The sequence below is a fragment of the Agelaius tricolor genome, unplaced genomic scaffold, assembly GCF_023055355.1.
Source record: "Agelaius tricolor isolate 1412-34295 unplaced genomic scaffold, bAgeTri1.0.p SCAF_7, whole genome shotgun sequence".
In the NCBI taxonomy this organism is placed as follows: Eukaryota; Metazoa; Chordata; class Aves; order Passeriformes; family Icteridae; genus Agelaius; species Agelaius tricolor.
The window spans coordinates 7,082,605-7,097,567 of record NW_027269267.1 but is presented as its reverse complement, the minus strand read 5'-3'; the positions used below and the strand labels follow the sequence as shown (position 1 = coordinate 7,097,567).

Genomic DNA, 14,963 nt, shown 5'->3' with positions numbered 1-14,963 from the left:
AACAGAATCTACTGAGTGTGCTGAAAGGTGTCGTGGTCCATTATTACAGAACTTTCTCACCCCTTTTCTTTAAAAGGGCTGCATTTTAGTGATTGCTATACCTGTTTGAAAAGCAGTGATGTTTATTTAGCTGTAAAGTATATAAATATAAGCCATTATATTTCACATTAAAAAGTTTCTTACTTTGTCCAGCATATTTTATCTATGAAATCTTGCATAGTCATTTTGTCCCATTCCTCTGCACGTGGAGCCTTCCATGGAGCTTCATTGGGAATCTAAGGAGACATAAAGAAAAGCATTTATCAGCAAGTGAAGGAGTGCCAAAGAAATACAAATAATCTTGTCTTAAAATGCTGATTCAGCCTGCAAATTTCTGGCAGGTAACACTGAATTTAACAGAAAATGCTTTTGTGGGAGGGGGTTTGTTTGTTTGCTTGTTTTAACTTCTTTTTTTTTTTTAAGATTGAAAAATAGAGAACAGTTTTAGAGTTAAGTAATGTCTCTAAGTCATTCCATATCTCTCACATTTATCTAGACAAGTAAGAGCAACCTCTTCTCAAATTTTGTAGCTCAGTCAATGGAAAACTGGTAAAAAACCAGAACAAGACAAGAATGAATTCTACACATGTTGAATTTCAGAGTAGAAAAGGGCAAATGTTTGAGTTCTGCAAGCCTCTTAAAATATTACTTACCAAATCATCAGGAAAAGTGGCAAAAATCAATCACAGGCATAAACTTTGACATTTCCATAGCCAGAAGAACAAAGGGATGTGTGCAGACAGCCTCAGCAGCACAGGATTCAGAAGAGCTTGCCAGGAGGCCACTCTCAGATGTGCTCTGTCCATCAGTGGGTACCAAAATGTGTGGCTGCTCTTGCCAGCACTGGCTTTGCTCAAGGCAGAGTAGCTCTGCCTGTCTGCACCCCAGTCCCTCCCCTCTGCCCCTCATGGAGACAAGCTGAGCTGATTCAGCTGCAATGCTCATGCCATACCTCCTTTCCCATTTCATCCATGGTCCTCCACAGGTTGTTGTAGTCCAGGTAGGCCAAGGGATTCCACATAGGAGGAAATGGGCCTTTAAAGGTGTAGGATTTACCCTAAAAGATGAAAAACAAACAAAAACATCATCAAAACCCCAGAAGACAACCATAATCATGGGTTCCATGTGTGGGAAGCGGCACCAAAAGGTTAAGTGTTCACAAAAAGCACAAATTGAATCAATCCATGTGACAGCTTCTGATGGGTCACTGTCTGTGCATGCAGGACACAGGACAAAACACAGGAGGTGCCTTCTGAACATCAGGAAATGCTTGTTCACCATGAGGGAGCCTGAGCACTGGCACTGATTGCCCAGAGAAGCTGTGGTGTCTTCCATCCTTGGAGACACTCAAAGGTTACCTGAACAAGATCCTGGAAATCATCTCTAGGGGGTTATTCTGTTATTCCTGCCCTTCTGCACATGCAATTTAGTGTGATACACAGCTGAATTAGCAAGGCAGACTTCAGCAAGCCAGTGCAGAACTGATACTGTACCTTCAAAGCTTCATACTCAGCACTTCTGGGCAACTAAACTAACACCCTCTATTAGAGTCACTAATATCAGACCAAATAAATGAGATAAAACAGCACTGTTTGACTGAGTTGAAAAATTGGCTGTTTGGTACTGAAAAGGAGATAGATTTATTTCTTTATTTATTTTAATTTTTCCCCACCTAATTGTTCGTAAAAACACTTAACTGTTAATTGCATTTAGCAGTTTGTTTGTTTTTTTTTTCTTCCAAAATCAGACAAAAGTGGTTGTGGTCACCTTTATTATACATTAAATCATAGCTCAGAGATCTTCCTGGTGAAAAAAAAAATGTCTCAGGAAGCCTAAAAAATACCCGCACTGCAGAAAATGTAGCATTTACTGAGTAGACTTATTTTTCTAGCCCAAGACCCCTAGTTGAAAATTACAGAGTGGGACAGTGTGAGCAATACCAATGTCCTAATTACACTGTTACATACTTAATAATCATATTTTTTTGTATCTAAATCTCCATTACTAGATGTTCAGAAAGTCTAGCTTAATTAAGAGTGGAAGACAATGGATAATTTGTAGAGCTCTTTTATTTACATGGGATTTCCCTGTCTGACTATATGGATGGCAGCCTAGTAGCAGCATAATTTAAAAATTCACAAAGAAAGGCTCATTTGCATTATCTGGGTACTTGTTTTTTCCCAATGCACTATGGAGTCCATAAGATAGATGAATAATAAAGGCCATATTGAATGCCACAGCTGATTTTTCAAAATTTATATTAAATTATGTCTTTAAGTGTGGACTGCATTAGCATGAATGTCAAACAGTAGAAGTACTAACTTTTAATAGATATTTCATGCAGTGCCACACCAATCCATCATTAAAAAAGTATTTACACTGGCTTAACAAAATCATACTGCACCAAGATTTAATATTTATAACCAGGTAACAACAACAACAACAGTATTATTTTGAAGAGAAGTATCCAAAGACCACTCACTCAAAGAAATGTCAGGCCTGATTTGATTTAGGCTCTTTATTAATACTGCAAAAGAAGGGACACAGAGCACATTATTTAAATCTTCAGGAGTCTGCAAGCACCAGAAGATACAGTAAAAGGGAACAAAGGGATCCTGAAACACTCAAAACTTGGTCTAGAAATAACAAAACGAGATATATCTTTGAAAAATGCTGGCTAATAACCTTGAGGACTTTCAGTTCAAAAAAAAAAGGATACTCAATGGGTTAGAAAAAAAAATCAAACCTATGAATAAGAGAAAATTAGTTTACAAAACTCCCAAAGAGGTCAGAGAAAATGAAGAAGAACCTTTTTTTCACCAAAGAAGACCCTAATGGAATCCTTGTCAAAAACACCAAGGCAATGAAAGCTAGGAGGAAAGCAAAATGTAGAGGAAAGGATTTAATTATTTGGTAAATAGACAAGAAGTAGCTACAAGGAAACAATTTAATTCTGCAGTGCTTTGGAGGATAAATTATTGTTTTTACAATGCCAAAATCAAATTTTTTGAAGTTTTCAATCAGAAGTTTTGTCACAGCCAGAGAAGATCTCCAGTCAGTTCATGTGGCAGAGGCACCAAGGTTGAAAACCTTCCACTAAACCTAGCACTTCCAATTTAAGGATGGACATTATGGCACATGTTCACCCAGAAAATGGAGGGTTGTCTTTATTTTTTTTTCATTCAGCATGAAATCAAAGTGCATTTCTATATTTTTTGTACTCAACTGTATGAAAATATTGGAATCAGGAAAACAAAATCTGGAATCAGGAAAATATATCCCTGTAGATGGAGATGAACAGAAAAAGTTTGCTGCATCAGAGGCATTTGGTTCCAGCATGAACATCTGGGTATTACTAAGAAATCTCTTCATATGGAATCAATTTACACTGGGGCACACATCAATTCATACTTGGCTGCCAAAGGGCTGTGACAAAAGAGCAAAACCTCTCAGACCAAGTGCCTTCCTGTCCCATGTGATAGCATCTGAACCATGTTGGAAATTACCTTTTAGATATTTGGGGCACATTAAAATTCCATAATTGACCCTATGACCTCAAAAAATCAGTTTTGCTGTGGCTTCTTCTGCACTCTGGAGCCTTCATTAGCGTCAGCATCCTGCAAGTATCCAAAGCCAGAGCTTATCAGTTTGGTTTCAAGTACCTGCTATTTCCCAAATTTAGCTTATGAAACAAGCATACTGCTGTGCTCAAGAAAACCAGGACAGCATCAGAATGGGTTATTCTAATTATTGATTTTGTTCTGAGCTTCCTGATCTGCCAGAGGCAACCCTAACCCAGTTATCCCCTCTGAGTGAACTCAAGTCTTATGAATTCCCTGCAGTGCTTCCTGATGAGCGCAGGCTAAGAGAAACACAAACCATATTTCTGTTTTACTGTTCTTCTATTTCACTGCATTTGAACTGCCAAAAGCAAAACCTTGGCTATGTCTCTTGTGTAGGAATCTGGGGTGGAAGTCTCATAAAGAATACGAACTCCTACCTGAAAAAAAAATAAAAACAGCCATCAAAGTTAGCAAGTTTCCTGTGAAAGTTATTTTCAAGATCTCCTAAGTCATCTCCTAAGGCCTGATCCTTATTTCTTGCACAAACAGAACTCCAGGAGCTGTCAATCAGAATTTTGTTTGAGAAGAGACTGCCAGACTAGGCTCTACACAGAAGCAAAATTAGCAGCAGCAAAGAGAGACTACAGATGGCTCAGAGTAGTTACCAACAAACCAAAACATTTCAGCTTCACTCGTGCTGAATTTGCATTTTTGCAAACACAAAAACCTTTTTGATATTTAGGCAGAATTTGCTTATTTGCTGGGAATAGCATTCTCTGTGCCTCCTGGTGGTGTGTAATCTCTAAAGAATAACAAGGCACTTGCATGCCCCAAGATGCACAAAACATTTCCTTTTAAAATACTTTTATACCTAAATCAGAGCTGTATAAAACTGTCAACCATAACCACCATTTCCAATCATTTGACACGGTATTTCAACATCAGTTCTATGATGCTCAGAAGTATTTCTTGCCCTTTTATAATTTCCATGTAAAATTTTAGAAATGGTTTCATGATGCCACTTGCAATGCTCCAAAAAAAAACCCACAACAGCAGCATCAGCACTGCCATTGCATGGATCACTTGCTGCTCACAAAGGCTGTTGCTGCAGTGGGGGCTAAAGCTCACTGAAGAAGATGAAACTAAAGGGAGGAAACTCTTGCAACCCAGCTGTCCCAGGAATAAACCAGCAGGGAAATGAGAAACCCAGTGTTTGTCACAAACTTTACAATTCCCAATAGATTTTCCTCAGCCATCTGCTTCACGTCAACAGACATTGGCCTGAGTTACGATGGACCCGTGTAAGTGGTGCAGAAATAAGATTTCTTTATACACCAGGTCTGTTTCAGTTCAAATATCTGACTTAAGAAATGGGTTATTACAGGGGGAAAAACCCCCTAACATGACAACTGAATATCAGCAGCCCCTTGAATATCAGCCCCAGCACTTAGGGGGGCACAGGGACCAGATCTCATGTGCCTTCTCCTGTGAAGGTGACAGTGAGCAAATGGGAAAGGACTGCCAGGAAATATCAGTGTCTTAATGCAGAGTGGGATTCTCAGGAGAAAATCTGCTTTTGCAGGCCCAGGACAGCTTCAGGCTCCCCTAAACATTATGCACCCAGGTAGTGGCAGAGTGAGATGCAGCACTGTGAACTGAAGCCCCTGGTGACAATGATCCATGCATTTTTCATAGCACAGTATAAACACCTTATAAATAAAGTCAGCTCTCACTGAGCACAGATATTCCCCCAGCTAAACCATCTAAACCTTGGACTAACCGAGGCTCACTTCAGCAGGACTGTCACTCTGCATGCTAATTCACAGCCAGACAGGTTTATTGGCACGTAGTGCCCTCTGCTGATTCACAGCACTGGTACAGCACACACATCCCATTTTCCCAGATTAAAATCCCAGTGATGCCATTCATACAAAGCTCAGGAACCGTAAAATCCCAAGCTGTGACAAGGAAAATCAGAAACAGAAAAGCATCAATTCAGGCTGTAACTCTGCACCTGTCTCAGATGCTGTTTCTCATCTGCTGCCTTATGGAAAAGTATAATTTTGGTTAGGTTTTTTGGGGAGGGCTTTTTGGGTTTTTTTGGGGGGTATGTGTGTATTTGTTGTTTTTTGGGTGTGTATGTGTTTTTTGGTTTTTGGGGGTTTGTTGGTTGGTTGGGGTTTTTTTTTGTTTTAATTCTAACAAGACATTTTTGAGACTAAGCCTCTTGCATAATCATAATTCTCAATTAAAAAATGGAAAGTAGCTGGACCAAAATTAGAGGGATTTTACAACCAACTTAGAAACTGTAACAGAGCTGAGCTTCAATAGAACTCCCTTCATTGCAAAACTGTTCAGGATCTCAAATGCTCAGCTGGTTACTATACTGACCATACTATTCTAAAGGTAAGAAGATCTGTAGGTTAGAAAATTTAATTGCAGCAGAAAAATCCTTATAACTGATGGTGCAAAGCTAGAACATTAAAACATGCCAAAATGTCATCCAAATATCTTTCAATATTTAATTTGAGTTCATCAGCTGTGGATGCCAACACATCTTGGGAATTTCATTAAGAAAACTAATTCCATTTTAAGTGTTGCAGAGCCCAGACACAGTGGCTTGAAATATGCATTCTGAAAAGGAAAGGAGCTAATTGGGAACAACTTGTTTCTGTTGTATTATGGAAATAAAGTCCATCTTCACTCTGCTGCACTGGTCATGCAATCTGTTAAATACTTGTCATACTTGAAAAAAAGCAGAATTAGAGAAACACCACTGAAGTGATATAGATAGTGAAATTGAGCATCTTGAGGATCTGCTCTGAATATAAAGTCTATATATAACTATGTATACATAACTATTTGTTCCAATCAGCTCTGAAAATAATTAACCAACTCTTCTTCCTGTTAGAATGAGATTTTTCTTTTGTTTTCAGACACTGAAAAACACCTTTAGAAAAAACATTAAGATATCTTATGAAGCACAGATTTATAGGGACTTTGTTTCTAAATACTCTTTGATACTGGGCTTGTATGTGGCTTTCAACACCTGAATTAAACCAGTCAACAAAATGAATAAAATATTTTGAAAATTATTCAGCATTTCTAGAATAAGTCTTAAGAAAAATTTTCCTTCCCTTCTAAAAACCAGATAAGTGGGGCATAAACAAATAAAAACAAAGGAAAAGTGGAGCTTCATTTGAAAGAAAGCTTGAAAAGAGCATCTGCCCACAGCATAACTGAGTGGACACACTGTCCCACAACTAGAACACTGGGTTTATGTAGAACATGACTGTGGGGTCACTAAAAATATGAAAACTTACATAAAATTTTACAGACATGTGAAACCCAGTATGCTCAGCCAGTTGTTCCAGTATTAAACATACATTTCTGTAATTCTGTTTTCCTGTAGACATTAATCAGCTTCTCAAGGGAAACAAAAATCCCCTCTACAATCAGATGCAATGAAGCTTTCCTCCCAGCAGCCTCAATTAAATAATCTAGGTGGGAGCACAAGTCCTTTTCCTTGTCTCCTCACCAACAGACCGTGGAGTCTGGGAAAGCTAAGACTCAGGAAGATTTTTTTCCCCTCAAATTTAATTAAGAATTGCATACTTTATCCACAGTTCATTTTTCTTACTGCTTTCATCCTCATGCTACCATTAGGTCACAGCTTCCAGCCTTCCTTTCAATCTTCCTGATCAATAAACATCCCTTGCAAGACCCTGCTTTACAGCCCCCATTAACAGATAGCACTTTATAAATTTCCTGTCCATAATTGCTTCTTTTAAGCTGCTTTAATCCAAATATCTATATTTTAATTTAAAAAGTCCTAATTAGGAGATTTCTTTTTGCAAATACTGCTAGCTGGCTGATGTGGAGAAAAGGGAAGATGCCTCCCTATTCACAGGGCAGGTCCAGTGAGACCAAACAAGTCCAGCTTTTCCTACACTCCTGCCAAAAGCTGCTCTTCATTCTCTGACTGAAGGACATCCCTTCTGGGGGTCTGGAAGATGCTTTCACCAACTTGAGCTTGACCACCTCAGACTCACTTTTGAAGCTACAAGTGGGTGTGATAATGACAGAACATCTCATGGCAGGAATGTCTGCATCCCCATCTCCAGTAAAGGGTTAAAATAACATAGATCCGTGTTCCAGTAATGACACCTGACACTACCAAGGCCCTGCAGCAATTTAAGTGTCTTTGAATTTACTTGGCTTCCCTTTCAAGAGAGCAGATGCCCAGCTTCTTCAACATTCAGATGTCTTCTTCCCAGTTCCCCAAACTCTTGTTCACAAATTGCCACCAAAAAGGAGAGAAAACAAAAGACAAGAGGCCATTTCACCTCATATAAACTGATAGCCCCTGAGTCTCACAGTCTTTCCATTCTCTGACTGCACTCTAATTGACATATCCAAAGAACAATGAAAGCACTTTTATTAAGTCATTCAAAAATGCATTTAAGCAGTTATGTTCTATACTACAGACTATGCCAGAAGATACTGCCCTCAGACTTGCAGACAAGGCAGGTGAAAAGCTTAAATAAATCATATTGCTTAGCTTCAGTGCATATATCACAGATATCACAGAAGAAACACCACTAAATTCTGCAGCTTTAGACACAGCAGTCACTTATCCAGCTGCTAATTAAATCCCAATACAACATGACCATCATATTTCTAATTCATGAACATGACCACTGCAAACTGCATTTTAATAAGCACAATAGTGATGAAAATGAATGACACCCAAGAGGGCTGTAAAATTTTGTTCTGCAAGTCTACTGTAGATCAGTAGGCAACCTGGCAAAATCAGTGCAGATTTGGGGTCCTGGTTAAAAGTACTGTGTGCATAGGATTAAATATTCACCCTCATGAGCTGCTGCAGGCAGGGTTCCCATTATCACTCTCCCCAGAGCTGTCAATTATTAATCTTTGGATGAAAGTGGTGCCAAACTTCTAGTGGGCATGGCATGCACTCAGACACCTCCAGCCAGTGCTGCTGGCACAGGGATGAGCATGAGGAAACTCCATCTTCTGACAGGGAATTTAACTGAGGGAATGATGGGGTGGCAAGTTGCTGTCAAGAACTTTTCCAGTGACTGGGGAGGGGATGCTTCATATTTCCCCCAGCATCTTAACATGAAAGACCCCCAGGATGGGTGCTGGGGCCTTTTTGATGAAAAAACAACTAAAGAAACAACTCAATTATAACCACAAGAGGAATATTTCAGGTGCAACAGGTTGTGAAAGTACCAGCCACCTCAGCCAGCTGTTAGCACTATCCACTGTACTGCCCTGAGACAACACAGAGATTAGAAGGAACAAGTGTTTCTACCATTTTTTATAATAAGGAATTCCCAGGAAGCATAAATGGCATTATCCCATAAAAAGATCTGGTAGAAAATAGGATCAGAGGATGTTCAGTTGGCACCACAGCTGGATAAAGAGTGGATCATCCCCACAGCACATGAAGGAAACATGTAAAAACATTCACTGGGCAAGCCATTCATACAAATAAATGTTTCCTGACAGACATTTAGGATTGCAGAGCAAACCAGTTCCACAGTTACCTTGGAGAATGAACCTGTGTTACAACTGAAAATATGGTAAATTTGTGTTTTAAAATGCAGAAAGCTGGCATAGCTAATGAGACTCCACAGAAGTGAAGTGCAGCTTGAATTAACAAGGAAAATTTGTTAATTAAACCCCCACAATAACTGGCAATATGAATTCATATTTCATTCTTTCCAGAGACTGTTACATGGTAAAAATTACTGGGACTATAGTTTAGCTTTGCTTTTTTAAAAGACAAAAACTGTCATTTTGGTGAGGAAAATAAACACCACTAGTCAAAAGTAGCAAATGTGCATATCTAAGGTAGGACCCTGAGTCCTCTCCTGGGCAGCTAAGAATTTATTCCCATTTTAAGAAGCATTTTTACAGATTTTACATCTGCCTACCAGTCCAGTGGGAGAACTGTTAGGAGGTGATGACTTCTCAGACAGTTCTGCTTTTGCTTCTTAAATCTGGATTTATGAACCTACTTTCAGTTAGGCTATTGAAAAATCAGTGGTGTTCAGGCAACAATTTGCCTACCAAACACTACTTACAGAGCTATACTAATTTTCTCACTAAGGCTGATGAACCAGTATTTATAAAAATGAAAAGAATATACTAATCTCTTTTCAAAGACCATGAAAAAGGCTGCTTAACAAGTGGAGGGAAAAGAAAAAAAAAATTAGGGGAAGAAACATAATTTTGAGTTTCTGTGAAAATATCACACGTCATATAAGCAAGACCAAAAATAATCTCACAATAGAACCTGGCATTAAAAAAGATTAAAGGAGAAAAGAACCATGCAACCCAATCAAGCTGGTAAAGCCTAATTAGCAGAGACCCACCCAGAGATCAACAAAATGCATTCTTTTCATTTTGTAGTACAAAGAAGCTGCATATATTACTTGTATTAAAAAGCCTCTAAAACGAATTTAATTAACCATGAAAGGCTTTATTTTGCCTTTGGGTATAAGTAAAAACAGTGGCTGATTTTACAAGATGCACTGTGATGCCTGATTTTTGTGCAGCAAAAAGAAGAATTTGAACCTTTAGGTTTCGTTGCCTCTCTGGGCTCGGATAATTTTGTGGTCCAGAATTTAATTACATTTGACCACAGTCACAAAGCTTGGGTCAGCATGTGAGTTCAAATTCACACAGGGGACACAGCCCTTTGTGTATTTTGAATCTACAGCTTGGGAGCACTGCCCAGATTTCAAGGAACCCACGAGCACTGCACATTTTCAGGGGAACCATGGACAAGTGGTTCAGAAACCTGCAAGGAATGTGTTGAAGATACATGAAATGCTAAAGATTTGGCCACAAGACAGTGCATATGTTTATTATATAGTGCTCACATGCCAATTATTTAACTGTGAGTAATTCTTCAACTACGTTAATGATTCCCCACAATTGCATAAACACAGGAGGAAAATGGAAATAAAGGATTTTAAATGAATGAATTCACAAAATGCAAAGGATGTGCCGCTGACTGTGGAATTATCTCTTCTCTTTACCTCTTGCTTGGCTAGCAGGGAGTTCTGGCACACAGTTTTCTCCCTCCTCTATTCAGGAACTCCTACAGGCAATTGAGCCTACAAACTGTTTCCATCTAACCTTTAGGCTCTTAACATGGCTTGGGAGTGCCCAGCCAGCAGCTGGGATCTCTCTCCTTGGAGACTTTCAACACTTGACTGGGAGCAACCCCAATAAACAGTGATTTCTGGCAGTATTTTGGAATGCCACCATGCTTTTCAGGACAGCAGGTTGCCCTGAAGAGCTGGGCATCCTGACTGGCCATGTCAAATGTTTCCCCTCGTGGCATGACCTCCTATCACTGTTAGGGAGATTTGAAGGCTAAAAACTGTGAACAAACAGAAAATTTGGCTTTGAAAACAATGCCAGAGGCACACACAACAGAGCAGTGTAGAAGTACCCATTAGTTCTACTACAGAAATGGTAATTACAGACAGTCACCATAGCAAATCACTTTGAGAACACTTTTTTTTAATAACAATTGAGTAGAAAAAATAATGGAAAACATGACAGGACATCTTCTCTCTGTTGCTGTTTTTAAAACTGTCAATGTCTTTAAACTTTGATCAAACATCAACTACAAATATTTTGCCAGTCATTGCCCAATGGCTTTTCCTAAGCATACAATGAAATCCAGAGTTAACTTCCTTGGTCTAACAAGGAAAGTTTCCTTTCTGTGCAAGTGCAGCACTGGTCTATATCAGGAAAGGAGAAAGGATGCTCTTTTGGAGAATGACTACTGAGAATACGTGGGCTTTTTAACAGCTTTGCCATAGCTGTTCTATTTCAGACCATGTGGAGGCTCAGATCTGCCTCCACAACACTGTCTGATTCCCAGAGCCTTTTGCAGTTACTATTTTGCTACTCTGCATGTTAAGTCTCCCCATCAGCACAACCAGACATAGCCTTTCACGTTCCTTTCATCAGCATAATAAATGTCACTGGTTCAGGAAGCCCATCCTGGGAGACTTTCAGCCTCCTGGAGATACCTCCAGGACTTCTGAAAGGGATTTTCAGACACCTTGGGCAGTGCATATCAGAGCTGACCTACACAGAAGAGTCACAGTTTAAAACCTGTCAATGTCTTTAACCTTTGATCAAACATCACTGACAAATATTTTGCCAGTCATGGCAGAATGGCTTTTCCTAAGGACATAATGAAACCCAGAGTCAAAACAAGGAAGTTTTTTGAGAGCTTTCATATAACCTGAACCGCAGCATGAGCTAACAGGAGGCACCCACAGGGTACACAAATAAATATGTGTGTGTGTCATAATTTGTACTAGTATAGTAATTTGTTGGTGATTTCATTATCAACGCGCTGATTTTTTTAACCAACAAACTCAGATGCTGCCTACTCAAACAGGTATTCTCCACTGCAGCAAGAGTAGGAAACAAGGAGAAAGGACATCACTACGATGTTCATGTTTACAGCAGCAGCTTGAGAGCATCTCTTACCTTGACATGGTGAATCAGGTGCTCAACTTCATTCACTTTGTATGTCTCTATTCCCAGCTCTTTAGAGAGCCTCAGGAGACGATTCTGTGTTGGCCCCACGTAAGCTCCTCCAAGGTCCACATATTTAACTTGCTTATTCTGGTTTATCACACACAACACACACAAAGGGGAAGAAAAAAAAAAGCAAAAGCAAAAGAGATAAGCCCTTTGTAAATAGCACCCAAGTTAAAATCCAGAGGAATGAAGTGAAATTAAATCCTCTCCCAGGGCATTTTTGGCTAAGATTCATCTTCCCATGGAAAACAAATTCTTTGCTAGAGTTCTGGTGTGGTGAATACTGAGTTCATAACCAGCATGTTGATTATAATTTGGAGTTCATAACCAAAACAGGTGACCCATTGTTACATTACAGCCTTAAGAAGAGGAGAGAGCCTGGCAGGCAGAGAGAGGAGAGTCAGAGACATCTGTGCAGCTCTTGCTCAGTCAGGCATCTCACCAATGACCAGTTTAGAACACACTATCCTAGGAAGCAGCACAGGCAAGATTTTCTAATGGGCAGAATGAGAGGGAGTGTCTCACATCAAGACAGAGCAGAAGAAAGGAGTGAAAGGAGTTGTTCTAGTTTCCAACTAGCCCTGCCCTACACCGCTCTGTATGGGCCATGCCACAGCTCAGCTCAAACTCTGCACAGCATGGTTGGCCTCATGTGTGTTTCTTCCACAGAGATTTCTGCAGTGTCTTTCCCCAGGATATGAATTTGGAACTTGGCTCATTGTGTTCTCCATCCCAGGTGGATGACTCCAGAGCCTGAAGATCACAGAAATATTCTGTCCCCACCATCATACCAGTCTTTCCCTTCTCTTATTGGTACAAGACGAGGAAATTTCCCACCTGCTGGTACTCTAGAATTTTTTCCCCACATGGCACACTCTGTAAGTATGAATATGTGGGATACAAATGGCTCTGGGGATATTTACCCTTACGGTGAAAGTTCTTCCACCAACTCTGTCATTGGCTTCCAGCAGCACCACATTCAAGCCTGACTCAGTCAGTAGCTTGGCTGCTGAGAGACCTAAAAGATAAAAAGAAAAGCAATTAAAGAATACTTCTGGGTGTACACTGCACAGCTACTGTGATTTGATATGTAAATACTCTCATAGCTGTCCATCCAAATCCTGAATTTTTCACTCAAACACTATGCCAGAGTGGTTAGGTGGTGGAATTAAAACCCTCAAAACCCAATAATCATCAAAAGGAACTGAACCCACCTAATTCAACAGTTTGTTGTCCAATTTTACATGTGCTGAGCAAGTTTTGCACCACATGCTCAGGAATTCTGATGCATCAGCCGGGACTTGGTACGATGGTCACCCAGCCAGGCAGGGAACCTACAAACTTTACTGTTTGTAAACAGAAAGCTGTCCTCTCCAACATTTCATTTGTATATAACCCCAAAAACAACAAAAAAGGAAGAAGTATTATTAGGATTGTCCTAAATTAATGAAGTTTTCCTGACACTTGTTCTATGTCTCTCTCTTTCCAGTTCTGAATATTTTTGAGCTCAGTAGCAAAGTTCCCACACACAGTCAGGTCAGAGGTTTCATCTCCAGAAGAACACATGGTCTGACTAAGAGATAGAATGTGCAGCTGTGTGTGACAACAAGAATTAAAAGTATGGGTAAGTCTACCACAAAAAATTGCTTTTTTCTCATCCATTTTTTAATACATTTTATTTCCATCTTGCGACTCTTGAAGCTGAGACACCCAAGTGAAGGAACAGTAAAAATAGAGGGGGCAATATCTCTTTTTAGTTGTGGATGTCATAAATCCTCACAATTGCAGTGGAAAATGTCAGAGTCAAGCCCTGCAGCAAGTGTGTCAAGCTGCTGTGGGAATGGAGAGAAATGGAAAGGGTGCACATGGAGGGAACCCAGCCCACAACCTCTCAACTTCCTAAGAGCACCTCTGCCTTTTACTTCAGCACACAAGCTGAGATTTAAATAAACCAAGGTGCTTACATTGGCTACAAGTGAATTTCTAGTAGGACAAGAGCTATATTCTAGCAGGCTGTATCATCCTTTTGAACCAACAGGATGTGTTGAATAAAGTTCAGCAAGAGGCCAGGCTGGAAGCTACACTCATACATCATAATTTATCTCTCCTTTTGGCTCCCTGCCTTGTTACCATGAGAATGCAATCAGCTCCCTCTGTGTGTCCTAGTACATGCAGTTTTTGTCATCCAAACAGATTGTTCCAAGCAGAAAGCAGCCGTGGAAGAAATGGCAAAAAGAACTGACAGCAAAAACAGATGGCTCAAGCTAACATGGCAGGACTGAATGAAATGAAAAGGAAGAAAATATAGCAGTCCTGGGGAGAGGCTACAGAACATTCTGGTCACCAACTCATGGACTGGGGGTAGGAGAACCCAGTCCTGTTCCTAGCCCTGTAGTGAAACTGCTGCAATGTGCTGCAGTTAAGCTCTTTCTTTGTCCATCTGAAAAAAATAATAAAAAATAAAGGAAAAAAAGTTACGATAGTGTAGACCTATCTGAAGAATTTGACATTTTCCAAAGAACAGCTGCAGATGTTTCCATTAAAACATCATACCCTCCTGCCTTTTTTTTTTCCCCCTAGTTTCATGGACTTATTTATCTTGGGTTTTCACGTAAATGTTTTGTGAGAAAACCAGTAATGAAACTGATAAAGGTCTTTCCATACTTCCTACTGAGGAAATTATATTGCAAAAACATCTGGCTGGATCAGTGGCCTTGACTACACTCAAAAATATTTGAAGAGACCAAGGAAGAACAT

The 14,963-nt window shown here is 39.8% G+C and overlaps 1 protein-coding gene across 1 annotated transcript in view; it reads right to left on the bottom strand.

Moving 5' to 3' along the window:
- MAOB (monoamine oxidase B) overlaps nt 1–14,963 on the bottom strand; it is a 53,036-nt gene that overhangs the window by 21,737 nt on the left and 16,336 nt on the right. Inside the window, exons 2-5 of the mRNA XM_071430262.1 lie at nt 13,130–13,224; nt 12,153–12,290; nt 992–1,096; nt 184–275 (exon numbers count right to left, since the gene is read on the bottom strand). Coding sequence (XP_071286363.1) covers nt 184–275; nt 992–1,096; nt 12,153–12,290; nt 13,130–13,224 — 430 coding nt within the window. The remainder of the gene's footprint in view (nt 1–183; nt 276–991; nt 1,097–12,152; nt 12,291–13,129; nt 13,225–14,963) is intronic.